Source organism: Armigeres subalbatus, chromosome 3 (genome assembly GCF_024139115.2).
Source record: "Armigeres subalbatus isolate Guangzhou_Male chromosome 3, GZ_Asu_2, whole genome shotgun sequence".
Classification (NCBI taxonomy): domain Eukaryota; kingdom Metazoa; phylum Arthropoda; class Insecta; order Diptera; family Culicidae; genus Armigeres; species Armigeres subalbatus.
In genome coordinates, this window is record NC_085141.1 from 111,348,462 (window position 1) to 111,364,349 (window position 15,888).

Here is a 15,888-nt window from a genome sequence, read left to right on the forward strand (position 1 = left end):
ATACCCCCACAGAATGAGCGACCGAGTGTATGGGTGAGCACACAAGTAAACCTCGCATGGTACGCATGGTCGATAGTGATAGAATAACTGAACTCTGGTGAGGCCTGGCAGGAGTGTCGGGGGCAGATACTTCTGCGGCACCTCAGAATTAGGGGACACGATACTTTCACTATGCCTGGCAGGAGTATCGGGGGGTTTATGCTTCCTCGGCACCTCCGTTGTAGGACGATTATAATACTGATTGACGACTATCTGAGCTTCGCAATGTCAATAGGTGGGTACCTCTGCAAGGGACCTGGAACTTTACCTGACGATAGTATCAAAGCCCGGGTAGGTGAGTGTTAGACACGCGTGACGTGCCGGGTGTTCCACGCCCAAACGATGCACAGGAGGTGCACAGAGTGGAAACAAATGGAAGGCGGGGGTATTACATCCTCCACGTAGCGACTGACTGAATGTCAGAGGAGTGGTGCAAGCGAAAGGGACGAAATGTATGAGCGAACACACAAGTAAGCCTCGCATGGTACGGATGGTAATAAGGGTGCCAGTGGGTGGTACCTACATATCCGGAGTAGTGCGCGAGGAGAGTCCCTGATTGGCAGGGAGCGAATGAGAGTAGGGCATTAATGCCCTCATGGAGTAATTTGACTGCCTAGGCAGTAGAGCTTCGAGTTGTCGTGGCAGACAGTCGTGGGTTGTCTGCCACGACAGGACGAAGAGGATGAGTGGGTCTGCCTCGTAGCTGAGGTAGGAACGGCATAGGAGCCACCAACCTAAGGTCGCCATCGGCCTGGTAGACAAGTGGTGCCGCCCTGTTGCAAGACGGGATGAACACCATACTGAATGAGGACTATCTATGTTGTGAGATGACTGCATGGGGTGGCACGGTACCTGTCAAATTCTTGCAATCATTCGAGCGGCATAGGCAGGTGCCAGTATGTCTTGTGCACATGTGGTGCATGGGGAGTACCAGAAGAGTTGAGAGGCATACGTGCACTTGTGACTAGGGTGCCAATTAAAACGACATTTTTGAATTTCAAAAAACGACATTGCTCACAAGTTTCATTATCTAAAAAATGACCCCATGCAAAATATGAGCTCAATCGAACATGATTCAGGGGTGCCTAAAATTCATCAAAGTTTTAAAATTTTTACCCATGAAAATTTGGCCAAAGGAAAAGTCGAAAATCGATTTTTTGCTTTTGATGTCAAATGACTTAAAAATGCATGAGACGTCGAAATCTGATGTCATTAAAAAAATGAAAAAAAAAATCGATTTTTTCTCTTAGAACATTTTTGGGATTTTTTTCAGATGATGAAAACTTTTTTCATCGAATTTTAACACCGGACGATGCACAAACGTTTTCATAGCCAAAAATATCCCCCTATGCAAAATTTGAGCTAAATCGGACATGATTTAGAGGTGCTCGAAATTAATCAGAACTTTTTTTTTTCTCACAAGGGGAAATAATATTTTTGTTTTTTGATGCCAAAGGACTCAAAATGCATGAAACTTTGAGAATTGTTTTTTGTAATGACTGTATTGGGACTTTTTTTTTTTTGGGAGGTCTATTTTTACACGATACCGCATGAATTCAAATCACGGGGTCGTACTCATATTACGTAAGCACTTATGGGGGGATGGGGGTCTGTCGTTTTCGTATGCACCATATTAATAAAAAATCATTTGTTTGAAAAAAATCTTACATGGAGGGAGGGGGAGTCGAAAATCCCAGAAAAATTGCTTACGTAATAAGTGTACGACCCCTAATATAGAAACACGATTCATGTCATTGCGAAACTTATTTTTAACGGAATTTTTTTATCGGATTTTTGAAATAACACGATTTTTAACGTCGGTTATGATATATGTACATTTAAAAAGATCGACATACAAAAACTTTTGTGTGTTGGGGAAGTGTCGTTTGGCCAAACCCCATTCCTCGGAAGCCATTAGGCCGAATGCCACTAGGCCGCGAGTTGTTTGGCCGAAAGTAATTTTGCCGTATGGATCATTTGGCCGAAAGGGTTATTTGGCCGAAAGGGTCATAAGGCCGAAAAGGTCGTTTGACTGAAAAGGACATTTGGCCGAAAGGGCATTAGACCGACAGGGTCGTTTGGTCGGAAGGGTCGTTTGCCCGAATGGGTTTCGGCCAAACGACCTTTCCCAATTTGTCCGAAAGGGTCATTAGGCCGAAAGGGTCATTTGGCCGAATAGGACATTCGGCCGAATAAGACATTTGGCCGAATAAAACATTTGGCCAAATAAGTCATTTGAAAAGTGAGAAGTGAGACCTTTCACTTCTCACTCCTCATTTCTCACTTCTCACTGTGAAAAGTGAGTAGTGTGAAGTTGGTATTGATACGTCTCACTACTCATTTCTCGCTTCTCATTTTTTACAGTAAGAAGTGAGACGTCTCTCTTATTCCTAATTTCTCCCTTTTCAAATGACCTATTCGGCCAAATGACCCTTTCGGTCAATCGACCCTTTCGGCCAAACGACCCTTTCGGCCAAACAACCCTTTCGGCCAAATGACCCTTTCGGTCAAACGACCCTTTCGACCAAACGACCCTTTCGGCCAAACGACCCTTTCGGCCAAATGACTTTTGGCCAGATCGGTTTCGGCCTAATGGGTCGTTCGGCCTAGTGGCATAGATAATCCTAATTTGTAAAAAATAATAGGTAAAGGAGTTTGAAAAGTAATTCAAGAAATTACGTGAGTAATGTAAAAAAAGGAGTTGTAATAATGACATACTGTTTTATTCAATAAATTACATGATTCAGATTTTTTCGGACTTTCGTACAATTTTCGATGTTTCTCAACTAACTGTAAAATACACTGTTTTTGATCCTCATCTACTGAGAGTTTGAAATTATAATCTTTTGTCAATGCTATACCTCGTTTTGCATTGTCATTCGATACTTCCAGGCTTCGAACGCGCTTCTTGGCAATTTGATACTCCTCTGAAATATTCCAATACGTAACATCGTTTTTAAAATGGTTGCTACCTTGCACGAAATAGTGCAACTCGATCGTTGAAATTTCATGCGACTCAATTATAGATTTTGCAGAAGCAATTTCCTGTGTCTCTGGAAATGATAAGATAATTAGAAACTCATAGTCTGAATATATTTAAGTTGAAAATATTTACCTGATGCACGAATGGCTTGGACTACTTTTTGTTAGTTAAACAGCATCAATTCATGAACATTCATAATCTTTTATGTATCCATTTATATTTTTCATCAAAATGTACTATGAAGTTTCCTTTATCTTCATTGATAATACTTCTACGTAATTCTGTCAAGCCTTAACATGGCAGAGAAATTCACAATGGCCTGTATATGTCCTACTAACATACAACTAGTTTGTCACATGAAACATCCAATTACCGGCTGTTTACCTCAGAATTTCACTATGCACTGTTGACATGAACCGATAATAATACCACCGATAACACGCGTTGCAATCCGTTGTCCCCCGCGCCGGCATGCGGAGACAATTCCCATGACCTTTAATCGGAGCCACATTGTCTCGTTCGCGTTCAGGCCGACGATGCGACGTACGGCAACAACAACCTGCGTACTTACTTTGCTCTCTTTGTATGAACCACTTTCCTCCTTAGTGCATTTTCGCCATATCAAAGTGCAGCGCAGCGCAGTTCATTTTTTGCAGAACACGTTGGACCTCCACAATCCAGATTAGGTTAATTATGGCCTCCACCGTCGTCGTCATCGGCACCGTTGTTGTCTCTACATGAAGCAAACTTCAGGTTTTCATTTTTCTTCGAAAAGAAAATCCACCCTCGCATGTTCATCGCACGTACCCACCTTTCATGCGAGATACGCAATCTCAGGTAGTCAGCTCCAGACGGTAAATGCAGTTGCAGTTTTTGACTTGTTGCAATTGTTACATTTCATCTATGTAAGACAACGACGATGGCCTTTTGTGCGGGGGCATATCAATCATGCGAAAAGAGTGAAAAGAGTAAACAAATAGAGTCTCACACGATGTACATATCTAGGGGTAAAGGCGTGTGGTAAGGTTGGTAGATACGAAAAAGAAAGAGAAAAGGTACTCGATGTTAAATTTCAATATTTGGACTTTTGAGACTTATGAAAAAAAAAAGATTGATGATCCCTTTCTCGTTAATTATATTTTGGTCATAGCGTTCGAGCTCAAAATCCGATCTGGCTCATCTTCAATAGAAACAATGGGACAAGATTCTCAATCAAATGCATTTTGTTGCGAGCAAATCGGTCGAGGGTATGTATATCCTAAAATTGTGACATCTGCTGAATCAATAAATTCAGCTTAGTTCCTTTCTGCTGTTACTCAGTTACTCAGTTCTCCCATCTGACACTCCTGTTCGCTTGTAGTTGTCGACGCGGGCGAGGCTGCATGCGTGACCATGAATCAACCCGTGCCAAAAGATGAAGAATTATTTCCATTCCAATTTTTACTACTTTAAACGCGTACAAAAGCAAAAAGAAGAGTAAATGTTACCCCTAACACACGTGACGCGACAGTCGCGACGCGATTCTATCGCTTGGCAACAGCGATTCTGCCGCCGTTGGTATGGAAGCGTAAATAGAACATTGCCTGCAGCGACCAAACGATAGAATCGCGGCGACTAGTTGTCGCCGTCGCGGCGATGAAATCGCTTAGGTCTGGGGGAGCCTTAATACTGTATGGAAGCGAGAACTGAGCAGTTATAAAATGTCCATGCTTGACGACAATTATTCTAGACCAACGTTTGAAAAGGGCGTAACAGCCAAAAAAATTCCTTCTGATTCTTCTTGTACATCTCTTGCTATATATGTGGACGAAAAATCAGAAGGAACAAATTTTGGCTGTTACGCCCTTTTTAAATGTTGATCTTAAATTGGAATCTAATACGAAGAAGAAGAAGAAGAAGGAGAATAAAATATCGAATACCCTTAATAGGAATGTATATCAGCTAATGAAGAAAACCTGAAAGCCTTTCACTCAGCTGAAACTTATACCCAGTGAGGAGATTCTGTCTGAGCAAACCTCAATAGATTCAATTCAAATCAACTGAATGAGTAAAAACTTGCTCATCTTGGAATTCAACTCTGTACTAAGCCTCCAAGCCAGTGAGCTACGCCGAATTAGTACATGTAATCGAATGTTTATACTAACTATAAATGGGGTTGCAACTTTACGTAACTGGCAAACGCGGTTGATGTGGTGCGTCCTCCCATTCGAATTAGACGGAAAAAGCACAATGTGGAGAAGGGTACAACAATCTTATTTTTTGCTGGCTTTCTTCTCAACTAGGTACCCTTTTATTTTAATATTGCCTAGTTCGCTGTTTTGTTTAAGCTACTGCTTTTTCCCCGGTTCGAAACGGCGTGTTTATTTTTTCTTAGTAGACACGACTTGTGTGCGAATCTCATTAGTGCATTTGCTGAGCTGCGAAGTTGATGTCTATCAAATGATTCAAGCGCGTTTTTGAAGTGAAATGAACGAAACGAAAAAAAAACTTTTAGTGCATATTAATATAAAATGTTACGTTCTCGTTTTCAACGCCTCAGGATGGTCGGCGGCGGGTCTGTAAAAGGTGGAACATCGAACAACTTCAATGAAATGGGTTGCTTCTATTATTGTTTCGGTAATAATATACTCGACTGGCCCCGCAAGAAATCGATACTCGTGTACCGGCGATGTTGAACAAGGGCGAAAAAAGTTTCAAATTAAGTTAGTCTAAAAGCAATCAATTAAAGCGTAGTCTGGTTTGCTACTTCTACATGACTGAATTTTGTTTCATGGTTTTCTTAACCGAGCTATTTAGTTTTTATATTCACGTATCCGAAAAGTCATCATAAATATAAAGTGATAGAAAACAGTCAAAATATATATTTTTGAGTGATCATATTTTATATTAAATACTGATTTCATAAATATAATCGTAAAGAAGGACTATTTTTGTTTTGTTTCAATTGTTATATAAAATCATTTTAGCAAGTTATCAGATTCGTTTTCTGACCTTTGGATTGATTCAGGTCAGATTAGTTTACGCGAGTGTCTATATTCCATCTGCTTAATGATGCTGCAGATGTTCAAAGTTATAATAGATTTATCTCCTCCAAATCAATCAAATCGAACACCATTAACCACGACTTTTTTTTAAACACTTACTGCTGCCACGTGACAATGATGACGACTGGCCGGCATCCGAAAGTAAATCGATGCCCTTAAGGCGCAAGCAATCAGCACAATTTGGTACGAAATGGCATCATCATTGAGCCATCGCTACGGGGGACAGACAGGAGATTTCTCTGCTGCGGCAGCAAATGTCAGTCGATAGCTTTTTAAGGCTTATTAAGTGATTCATACGGTTGATTTCCTCGAGTAGATAGCAGCTGTGCCGAATTAATTCTAATAATCGTAAAATTTTTTGAGTTCTGAAATACATTCAATTCACACAATGCTCGCCACTTATTTCCGGAGATGCTCTGAGCTCTGGCGGTGACATTGATCACAGCGTTGGTAATGGACAAAACATTACCAATGGCAGCACACTGTTCGTTAGCCTCTCGTCAGTGTCATTCCATCTTGTCCACTTAGTAGATTTAAAATGATCGTTATATAAGATTCGTCACAATACAGCACAGTAACAAAATAGCAGAACAAAAATTTTCAGTAGTAAACACAGAACTAGGCTCTTTGAGCTTGAAGTAGGCACTATGAAAAACGTTGAAAACATCCAAACCAGTGGAGTAATATGTTTAAATCCATCTGTGAAAAAGTTGGTCTCCTCTAATGAGTTTTTCAGATGATAATTAATGGAACGCAACCTCCGGGTTGCTGCATTTTGTGTGTTGCAGTTGAATGCAGTGATTCTACACTTTTCAAAAATTTGGTCATTTGTACGAGAAATCATGCACACTCGATCTAACCTCGACCGGGAGAATAACTCCCAGGCAGCGGGCGGCGGAAGTAACAAAGCCTGACCTACTCTAACTGTAACCGGGAGAATGTACGGCGCAATCCCTCCTACCAATCGACTCGGGAACGTATGCACGCGGCATTGATAAATACTCGCTCATTAATAATTGATTTTGTTCTTTCATCCGACGAACGGCACAAATTCTCACCCTGCACTAGTTGGGCCGATGGCGGCTGGGTAAGGTGCGCCCAAAGTATGTGTATGTGTGTGCGCATGTGATTTCCAACCATTTCTCCACCAATGGTCCCGGTTCGGCTTATGCAATTGAAAAAGAGCTCCCCTAATTTAATCAAGATCTCATTTGTTTTCCTCCTGCATCTGCTCCTCCCACCAGCCTGCCACCCAGCAGAATCCCATTTATTGCGGGTCCCGGTGTGGTCTAATCTCTGAGCCATGCCGCCACACCGCCGTGCGGCCTGTCGATGACTGTTGTAGGTCAGTTCTCGCGCGGATGGGTTTAATGCTGCCCGGGGGCTACGGTGCAGTCGGTCGGTATGGCACTGTATATACGAGGAAAGCAGCAATCCGACCAATTCTTCCCTGAACCCCGTGCAAGGAGTGCAAGTGAGAACAGTTTAACGGTGAAATTATGCACCCGATAAGGCATTGCGCCGAGAATGGAGTCAACAGTAAAAGGGAGCGGTTGCTGAACAAAGCCCTACTGACTGTATCGTAGGGAATAGAATCAACGAATGTATAAATCGCATGTGAATGATTATTTCCTCTCGCCAGCGTCTTTAGAAATATTCACAGGGTATTTTCCATTCAAAATCATTATTCTCTTGAAAATATTCAGAGCATCGGTTGTTCCTATTCTAAAAATTTGTACGTGCACCAATACTTATCGCATAATTCTAAACCTTAACAGAACATCGTAGAGTACGGTATATGTTCCGCTTACAACAATAATCAGAATGGTTGTTAGGACCTTGAGCTAACTCTGTTGCTGGGTGAAGTTTTGACCATAATGATACCCGTTTTCTGGAACTCGACCATATAAGCATCGGGTTGTTAAGAATGTTAACCATATCAAAATTTAACTTTCCACGAACAAATTTCTCACTCGAACAGTAAAACAAACGTATTTTGTGAAGCCGAAAAATCTACCTCCAGGGAACTGGAATGATGGTTGGGGTATAGTTAGGCCATTATGTACAACATATGGTGGTTGGTATGCGAAAATCGGACGACTGCGATGGGCCGGGCACGTAGCCAGAATGTCGGACAGTAACCCGGTGAAAATGGTTCTCGACAACGATCCGACGGGCACAAGAAGGCAAGGTGCGCAGCGGGCAAGGTGGATCGATCAGGTGGAAGATGACTTGCGGACCCTCCGTAGACTGCGTGGTTGGCGACGTGTAGCCATGGACCGAGCCGAATGGAGAAGACTCTTATATACCGCACAGGCCACTTCGGCCTTAGTCTGATTAAATAATAATAATAATAATAATAATAATGGTGGTTGGTATGTACAAATCAATTATGTTAGAGAACGTGAGAGTAAATCGTCGATTTCCCCTTTTGGGAAAAAAATGTTGCAAAAGGCAGTTTTTTTTAAACTAAAGCGAAATACAACCAAATGAAGCATCCACCGGATATAATTATGTCTTCGCTATTGGATGATGTAGTTTTGAAACAAAAATACTTCCTCCATCCAGCTGGAGACTGCTTTTTCTCCTCGGTGAGTGGTTTTATTACTGGGGGTGGTACGAGCACGTGGCTGTCTTTCTCGTCAATGACTGGATGACGGTAATTTGAGCCATAATCGAGTTTAGAAGTTTGGTTTAGAACTGCACAGAGAATACAGAGCGTTTTGGGACCTCTTCCCCTAAATTGAACGATATGCGATTCTTTCACCTCACCCTCATTGAAACTAAACAAACAACCATGCGTTCACCACGATTTTACTTGCAATTGAGTGATATTACACCACCATTCGGGCGTTTTGCCCCAGACTTATTTTTAAAACATATTTGAAATGCGCTAAAAAGTCATGAAAACCTTGTTGTTTTAAATACGAGATCTATGTGAAATGTAGCTAGTTTTGTAAATTTTGCAACTACACGTTGAAATGTTTGGCAAGGCCAATGCTGAGTAAAGCGTACCATTGATACTTCGCGTATCTAAAGGACCCCATCTCGCGGTCCTTAGCCTCTTACCCAGCAACTCCTATCCCTACCTCCTCGTGGCACAGGCCGAGATACGAGCAACCTAAGGGAAGATCGGGTAACCACCCCCGCTGAAAGCTATGGTCGTATTCTGACAGAAAAGGGTGTTAGCTCCTCTCCGGAGGTACAAATCTTACTGAGCGTCTGTTCTCCATGTTAGGGGCGGCTGAAACTGTGCACCAAGGTTCACCGGAAATAAAGAGGAATGGTCCTCCGGAAATTAAGGGAGTTTGGTGTCAGGCCCTGCAAGCCAGCCTTAAAAAAAACTTACACAACGAATATTCAACAAGAGAGTACGGTCCGGACCGGAACAATCGGCGAAGACCACTGTGACGAAAGGGGACTAGCGTTTGGAAACTCGCTTCGTGGAACTGCAAATCTCTCAACTTCATCGGGAGCACACGCATACTAGCCGATGTGCTCAAGGACCGTGTATTCAGCAACGTAGCGCTGCAGGAGATATGTTGAATACAATATAAGGGTTCAATGGTGCGACCGTTTACCATCTACCAGAGTTGCGGCGACACAACCGAGCTGGTAACAGCTTTCATAGTGATGGGCAGCCCAAAAATTGTCCATTAAAACAGATGAAATTATCCTTAAACAATTGAAAAATGCTCCTTAAAAAACTGATCATTTTTCCTTAAATTATTGAACGAATTACCATATTTCAAGGTCAACAAACTCCGTAAACATTTGAAAAGTGTACCGTAGAAACGAAAAAAATGTACCGTAAACAATTGAAAATGCTCCTTAGAAAAACAAAGATTTGCTATTTAACTAATGATAATTGCGCAGTATATTGATATAAGAATTATTGTGAAATAGTTGAAAAAGTACCTTGAAATTGGCTTTAAAATTGTCATAAAGTAGAATCTTATGCACCATTGTATAGCCCCTGGAGTATGAAGCTGATTGTTTTGCTTGGTAACCCTATTCAACAGAAAAATGCTCCGAAAACTAAGGAAAATGCTCTCTAAAGAACCAATAAACCAATAAACCAATAAAAAATGCTTCTTAACTTGAGAAAATGCTCCTTAAACTAAAAAAAGTGCTCCGTAAAAAAACGAAATGCTCCATAAACTTATACAAAATGTAATCTTAGCCTACAAGCAATTCAAAGCATTGTTAAAGAAATTCGCTTAAACATGCTTTACGATACGAATTTCATTAAAATCATCAATTTTCCTGCATAACCACAAAAGATATCTTAGTTACAAGGTTCCCTTTGTTCTGCTGTCCGAAACATGTTGGGTACCGAACTGTCAAATCGTATGTATTTTTCCTTCATTGACATTTAGCACCCTATCCTCGCCAGCAAAAGATGTTCTTGACAGCCACAACAGCGACAATTTTTATCTTGTAACTAAAATATCTCTTATAACCACCCACGGCTTGAGGAACTCGAAATTGTCGAAATCTGCGCTTACAAAAATAAATCTAAAGAAGCGTGGCGGTGAATGCTTTGACAGCTCGTGCTGTTTGTACTGTGTATGAAGTTTGCTCATCTATTAAGGACAAGTCTACCGGAATTCAAATTTATATCTACTCGCGTTGTGGCTATCTGTCTGTCTGGCCTAGGTTTAAGCGCCATTGTTCGCTCTTCGAAACTAGAAAGAAAATATATTAAATGCCCCTTTCCCTATTTGTTTCAAATTGGAATTATTAAGTTATATTGAAAAATATATGCTTTTGGTAAAACACAGGAACCAAATACCGTGCAAACTCAAACTTCGGACGCTTAAGCACTTTCTGATGTACAATCATCTTGTTAACTCAAATTGTGAATCACACCATTTAAATCACCATTGCAATCACTAAGTACAGTATTCATCTTTTAACTACGTTTTTAGTATGTGCAAGATATTGCTGTAGTGGTCACTCTTTCACAATAAATAATTACACTTCTTAACTTTACTTTCACGGTTTACTTTATTCAGTTTATCAGAATCACCAATTTGCTGCCTGTCGCTTCAACGGTCAAACCTTGTCTGCTTCGCTTTTCTCCCTCTATTCGCTTCACACGAAAAGTATATTTCACTTCCTTTACAGGGTTAATCTCATTTACTCATATATGAATAAGTCAATACCCTACACTCCCCCCTTACTTTAAACGAATTATTCAATGGATTATGTAATCCTTCAAATGTCGCGGCTCCACTCTGGTTCTTTTGGAAGGACCTGCTACTGGACTTTCCGTCCCCTCTGATACGGGTTTTCCTTCAACTTCCTTCTGATCGTTTTTCTCGAGTTCGAACGATGCTTCTTTATCGGAATCTGCGCCACCGTGGTCTGCTGTTGGTATTACCTTCAGATGAGCCGAACTTCTTCTATATTCCTTACCAGTTGAAGATGACCGAATTGTGACATCGGCTCCACTCTTGCGGACCACGATGAAAAGTTCGGGGGAAAAATCAGAAGAAAGCTTATTTTCTTTCCGCGGCCGCTTCGCTATCACTTGATCTCCAACACGAATATCGCAAGTTTGCGCTTTACGTTTCTTATCTGCATACTGTTTACCCTTCTCTTTTGCAAAGCGTCGTGTTCTCTCACCACTTCAAATTCTTGTGGAGCGGTAACGACACATGGTAGCTTTGTTCGTATGCGACGACCAAACATCAGCTCCGAAGGAGGTTTTCCTGTAGTAGAATGATTTGCTGCGTGGTACATTAACATATATTTTCTCAGTTCTGTCCGCCAATCCTTTCCTAGTTCCTGTGCTATTCTTAATCGCTTTAAGATAGATCGGTTCTGGCGCTCAACCTCTCCGTTCATTTGGGGCCAGTAAGGTATCGAGTGTACTAAACGGATGCCATATTCCTCGCAGAATAAACGGAATTCGTCAGAGATAAATTGTGGACCGTTGTCAGCTTTGAGACTCACCGGCACACCGAATCTTGAAAATATGATCATCAGTTCATTTACAGTGGCTGCAGTTGAAGTGCTACTCATTTCTACAACTTCCACGAATCTACTAAAATAATCCACGCAAACTAAAAGGTTTTCACCATCCGGCAATGGGCCCAAAAAATCCACAGCAATCTGTTCCCAGGCTTTTGAAGGCAACTCTTTTCTCATCATCGGTTCAGGGGGAGATGGAGAAGATACCAGTGAACACCCACGACATGCTTTCACATATCTTTCTACGTGCAGGTCCATTTTTGGCCACCAAACATTCGCGCGAAGATGACCTTTCATGACTCTTGCACCCGGATGCCCCTCATGTGCGAGATCAAGAACTTGTGTTCGTAGTTTCTGGGGGACGACAATACGGTCGATTCTTAGTAAGACATCGTTTAATCGGCACAACTCTGAAAAGATCATTCTGAATTCCAATGGGATCTCGTCGGCTGATCCAGTATCCAGGGCTTCAAAAATCTCCTGAATTTGTGAATCTTCTCTGCTGGCATTTTCTAAATCATCCCATTTTAGGGCAACTGCAGTTACAGCTGCACCAGCTACTTCACGCACCATTAACTCTTCACCTTCGTCAAATGGTTTTGGTGGGAGAGTCGAGAGTCGCGAAAGAACATCTGCTATGTTTAAGGAACCAGACACGTGTAATACCTTATACTGGAACCCTTGCAATCGTAGAACCCATCGTTCGATTCGAGCACATGGACGAGATGTGGGTGAAAATAGAAAAGTTAGAGCTTTGCAATCTGTTAGCAAGTTGAACTCTCTTCCGATCAAGAAGGTCTGAAAACGCTCGACGCTCCAGACCAACGCCAAAGCCTCTATTTCGGTCTGGCAATAGCGTCGCTCAGTGTCCGTCAGCGATTTTGAAGCAAAACAAACTACTCGCGTATCATTTGCATCATTTGTCTGCAGCAACACTGCCCCCAAGGCATAAGGGCTGGCATCTGCCATGACTGATGTTTCGTCTTCGGGTTTAAAAAAACCTAAGCACTTTGCGTTGCAAATAGAGTGCTTAATTTGATTAAAAGCTTTCTCCTCTTCATCTCCCCAGTGGAACTTGGAACCCTTTCGTATCAGATTTCGCAGGGGTTCGTCCATAGTTGCTAGATTTGGCACAAATTTACCCATATAATTTGCCAGACCTAAAAAACTTCGCACTTCGCCTTCATTATTCGGTCTCCTGAACGTTTCAACGGCATTTTGTTTCGCTGCCGATGGAAGAATACCTTCGGGATTAATCCGGTATCCTAAAAATTGAAACTCGACTGTCCGAAATTTACATTTTTCTTGATTTAAGACCACCCCATTTTCATTTAATCTGTTGAGTACCTGGAACCAGAAAATAGCAAAACAAATACAAGCTAATTTAGTGATATCGTATTACTTTTATTATTCATTTATCAATGACAGAATTTTATACCTTCGAGAGACGCGTGTCGTGTTCTTCGACGGTACCGCCCTCCACACCAACGTCATCTAGGTACCAGTAGGCACCTTCGCAATCTGCCAATATAGCGTCCATAGTGCGCTGGAATATCTCCGGAGCAGAGACCAAACCAAACGGAAGGCGTTTGAATTGGTACAGTCCTCTATGAGAGATAAAGGTTGTGACGTTTCTCGATTCCTCGTCCAGCTCCAGCAAAAAGAAAGCATCTTTTATGTCCAGTGTGCTCCATATGTTCCTCTTCCAATCTTCGCCAACACGTCTTCGATTACCGGCATTGGGTGTCGATCTCTGATTACCGCTTGGTTTACTCGCCGTAAGTCTACGCACAATCGAATTTCACCGTTTGCCTTCTTTGCGACAACCAGAGGAGACACCCATGTTGCCGGACCACTTTTCGGCTCAATGATGTCTTTTGCAAGCAGTTCATCTAGTTTCTTGTTGACAGCATGTTCTAGCGCTATTGGTATTCTTCTTAGTGGTTGGAATACTGGAACGGCGGATGGATCCATTTTGATTCGTACTTGTACATCCTTAATTTTCGGGAAAGGGGTTGGAACTTCAACTTGATTTACATCAACGCCGACTTTCAACACTCCTAGTAGCTTAGAAGTGGAATCGCCAAGAATGTTCCGCTGGCCCTTTTCAACAACGAAAAATTCGGCGGATACAGATCGTGTTCCCAATTTAACCATAGCTTCGAACGAACCCAATAAGTTTAACGGTGCCTCGCTGCCATACGCCTTCAGAATCTTGTGACTACCCTTGGTGCACTTCTGAACTACGACGCATTTAGCTTTCATCATCTCCCAAGTAGCGGCAGAGACAAGATTTGCATCGGATCCGGAATCTATGATCACATCGATGAGGACCCCGCCCACATCACATTTCAACAGGTTCGATTCATTTCCCGTGTGAAATGTGTAGTAGATCTTCTGGTCGACAACGTCGTTGGAGGCATCCTCCTTGGCTGGGGTAGACGTCGACTCATTGCAGACAGTTCGAACTTTCTTCGTAAGGCTGTTGTCTCGAACTACCGAACTACCGCGTTTCCGACAAACCTTCTCGAAGTGACCAAAAATTTGGCACCTTCGACACTGTTGGCCCTTGGCTGGGCACGCCAGGTCTCTTGATATGTGACCTAATTTGCCGCACGCATAGCATATAACCTTTAAGCCATTCCCTTGCTCCCTGGGAGAAGGTTTGCTCACGAATCGTTTTACGATACGTTGTTGCTTTCGAGCGGCTCTGTCAGCCGGAATATTGTCCACCTTGCGTACATCAAGTTCGCTTATAACATCACTGGAACGCCTCTTCATTTCAAGTTCCTGTTCCCTTACACTTTCCATCGAACTTCCCAATGATTCAATCTCAGAGAGTGATTGATCTTTTTCCAGGATTTTACGGCGCAATTCGGGCGAGATACAACCCTCTACTATTACGTCGATAAGCATCATATCTTCTACACTGCTTCGTACATCTTGGGGTATTTTTCAAGGCCGCAGTCCAAGAGCTGCTGCCGTAGACGTAAAACAAAATGCGAGAAGCGTTCATTTGAACCTTGTTTCATGTTTCGCAATTTGTACCTCTCCAAAACGTCTTGCTTGCGAGGCTTGAAATAAGCATCCAGCCGCTCTATAGCAAGGTCATACCACGGTTTTTCAAGCAATATTACGGGAAAATTTTCAGTGCCCTCCAGACTCCTGAAAACCTTCTGGAGTTGTGGGCCACCCAAATGCAGCATCTTTGACCGTTTCATCTTCTGGTCAATGATCTGGTATGACTCAAAATAATATTCAAGCGCTCCCTTCCATTCTATCCATTCTTTGGCCAGCCTGCCGCTTTCAATCTGTTCACACCTGAACATTGGCAAAGGACGACTTTCTTCCATCTGCAAAAAATTTGAGAACAAAATTGTTCTATCTTACTCCACGGAATTTTAACTTTAATTTATATTTGAATTATTAGAGGCAAATAGTCTAACGACTAAATTATTTTCTTCGGCTTGTAACTGGCATAGATAGAACAGCTACGAGCCGAAACAATAATAAATAAATTAATTGTTTTACTAAAGGTAAAGCAAAAATCAACATTTGTAAAACTTTTTTTTTTCAGATTCCAACATCGGAATTCTGTACATTTCAAAATCTATTTCCAGCACCCTTAGCACAGAAATTAATGCACTGACGCATCGCTATACCACTTTTTTCCAGTTCCCTAGCTGCAGAAACAAACCATTTATTTATAACAAATCTATCTTCAATTTCCAGCCCCCTAGCTGCGGAAAACGATGCATTGGTTCTATAGCATACCACTATTTCCAGCCCACTAGCTGTAGAAATAATACAGTACAGACGCTCTAAAATAATTAATCAATACAG

The 15,888-nt window shown here is 41.9% G+C and overlaps 1 protein-coding gene across 1 annotated transcript; it reads right to left on the minus strand.

The window, feature by feature from the left end:
• Nucleotides 1-12,925: 12,925 nt before the first annotated feature.
• LOC134220514 (uncharacterized) lies at nt 12,926-14,995 on the minus strand. Its single transcript, XM_062699593.1, has 2 exons — nt 13,484-14,995; nt 12,926-13,392 (listed from the first exon to the last, which is right to left on the minus strand). The coding sequence occupies exon 1, from the start codon at nt 14,962-14,964 to the stop codon at nt 13,720-13,722; it is 1,245 nt and encodes a 414-aa protein (XP_062555577.1). The 5' UTR covers nt 14,965-14,995; the 3' UTR covers nt 12,926-13,392; nt 13,484-13,719.
• Nucleotides 14,996-15,888: the final 893 nt, after the last annotated feature.

What these genes read in the sequence shown, in the direction of transcription:
- LOC134220514 (XM_062699593.1), bottom strand. Translation starts at nt 14,964, where the DNA reads ATGATGCTTATCGACGTAATAGTAGAGGGTTGTATCTCGCCCGAATTG.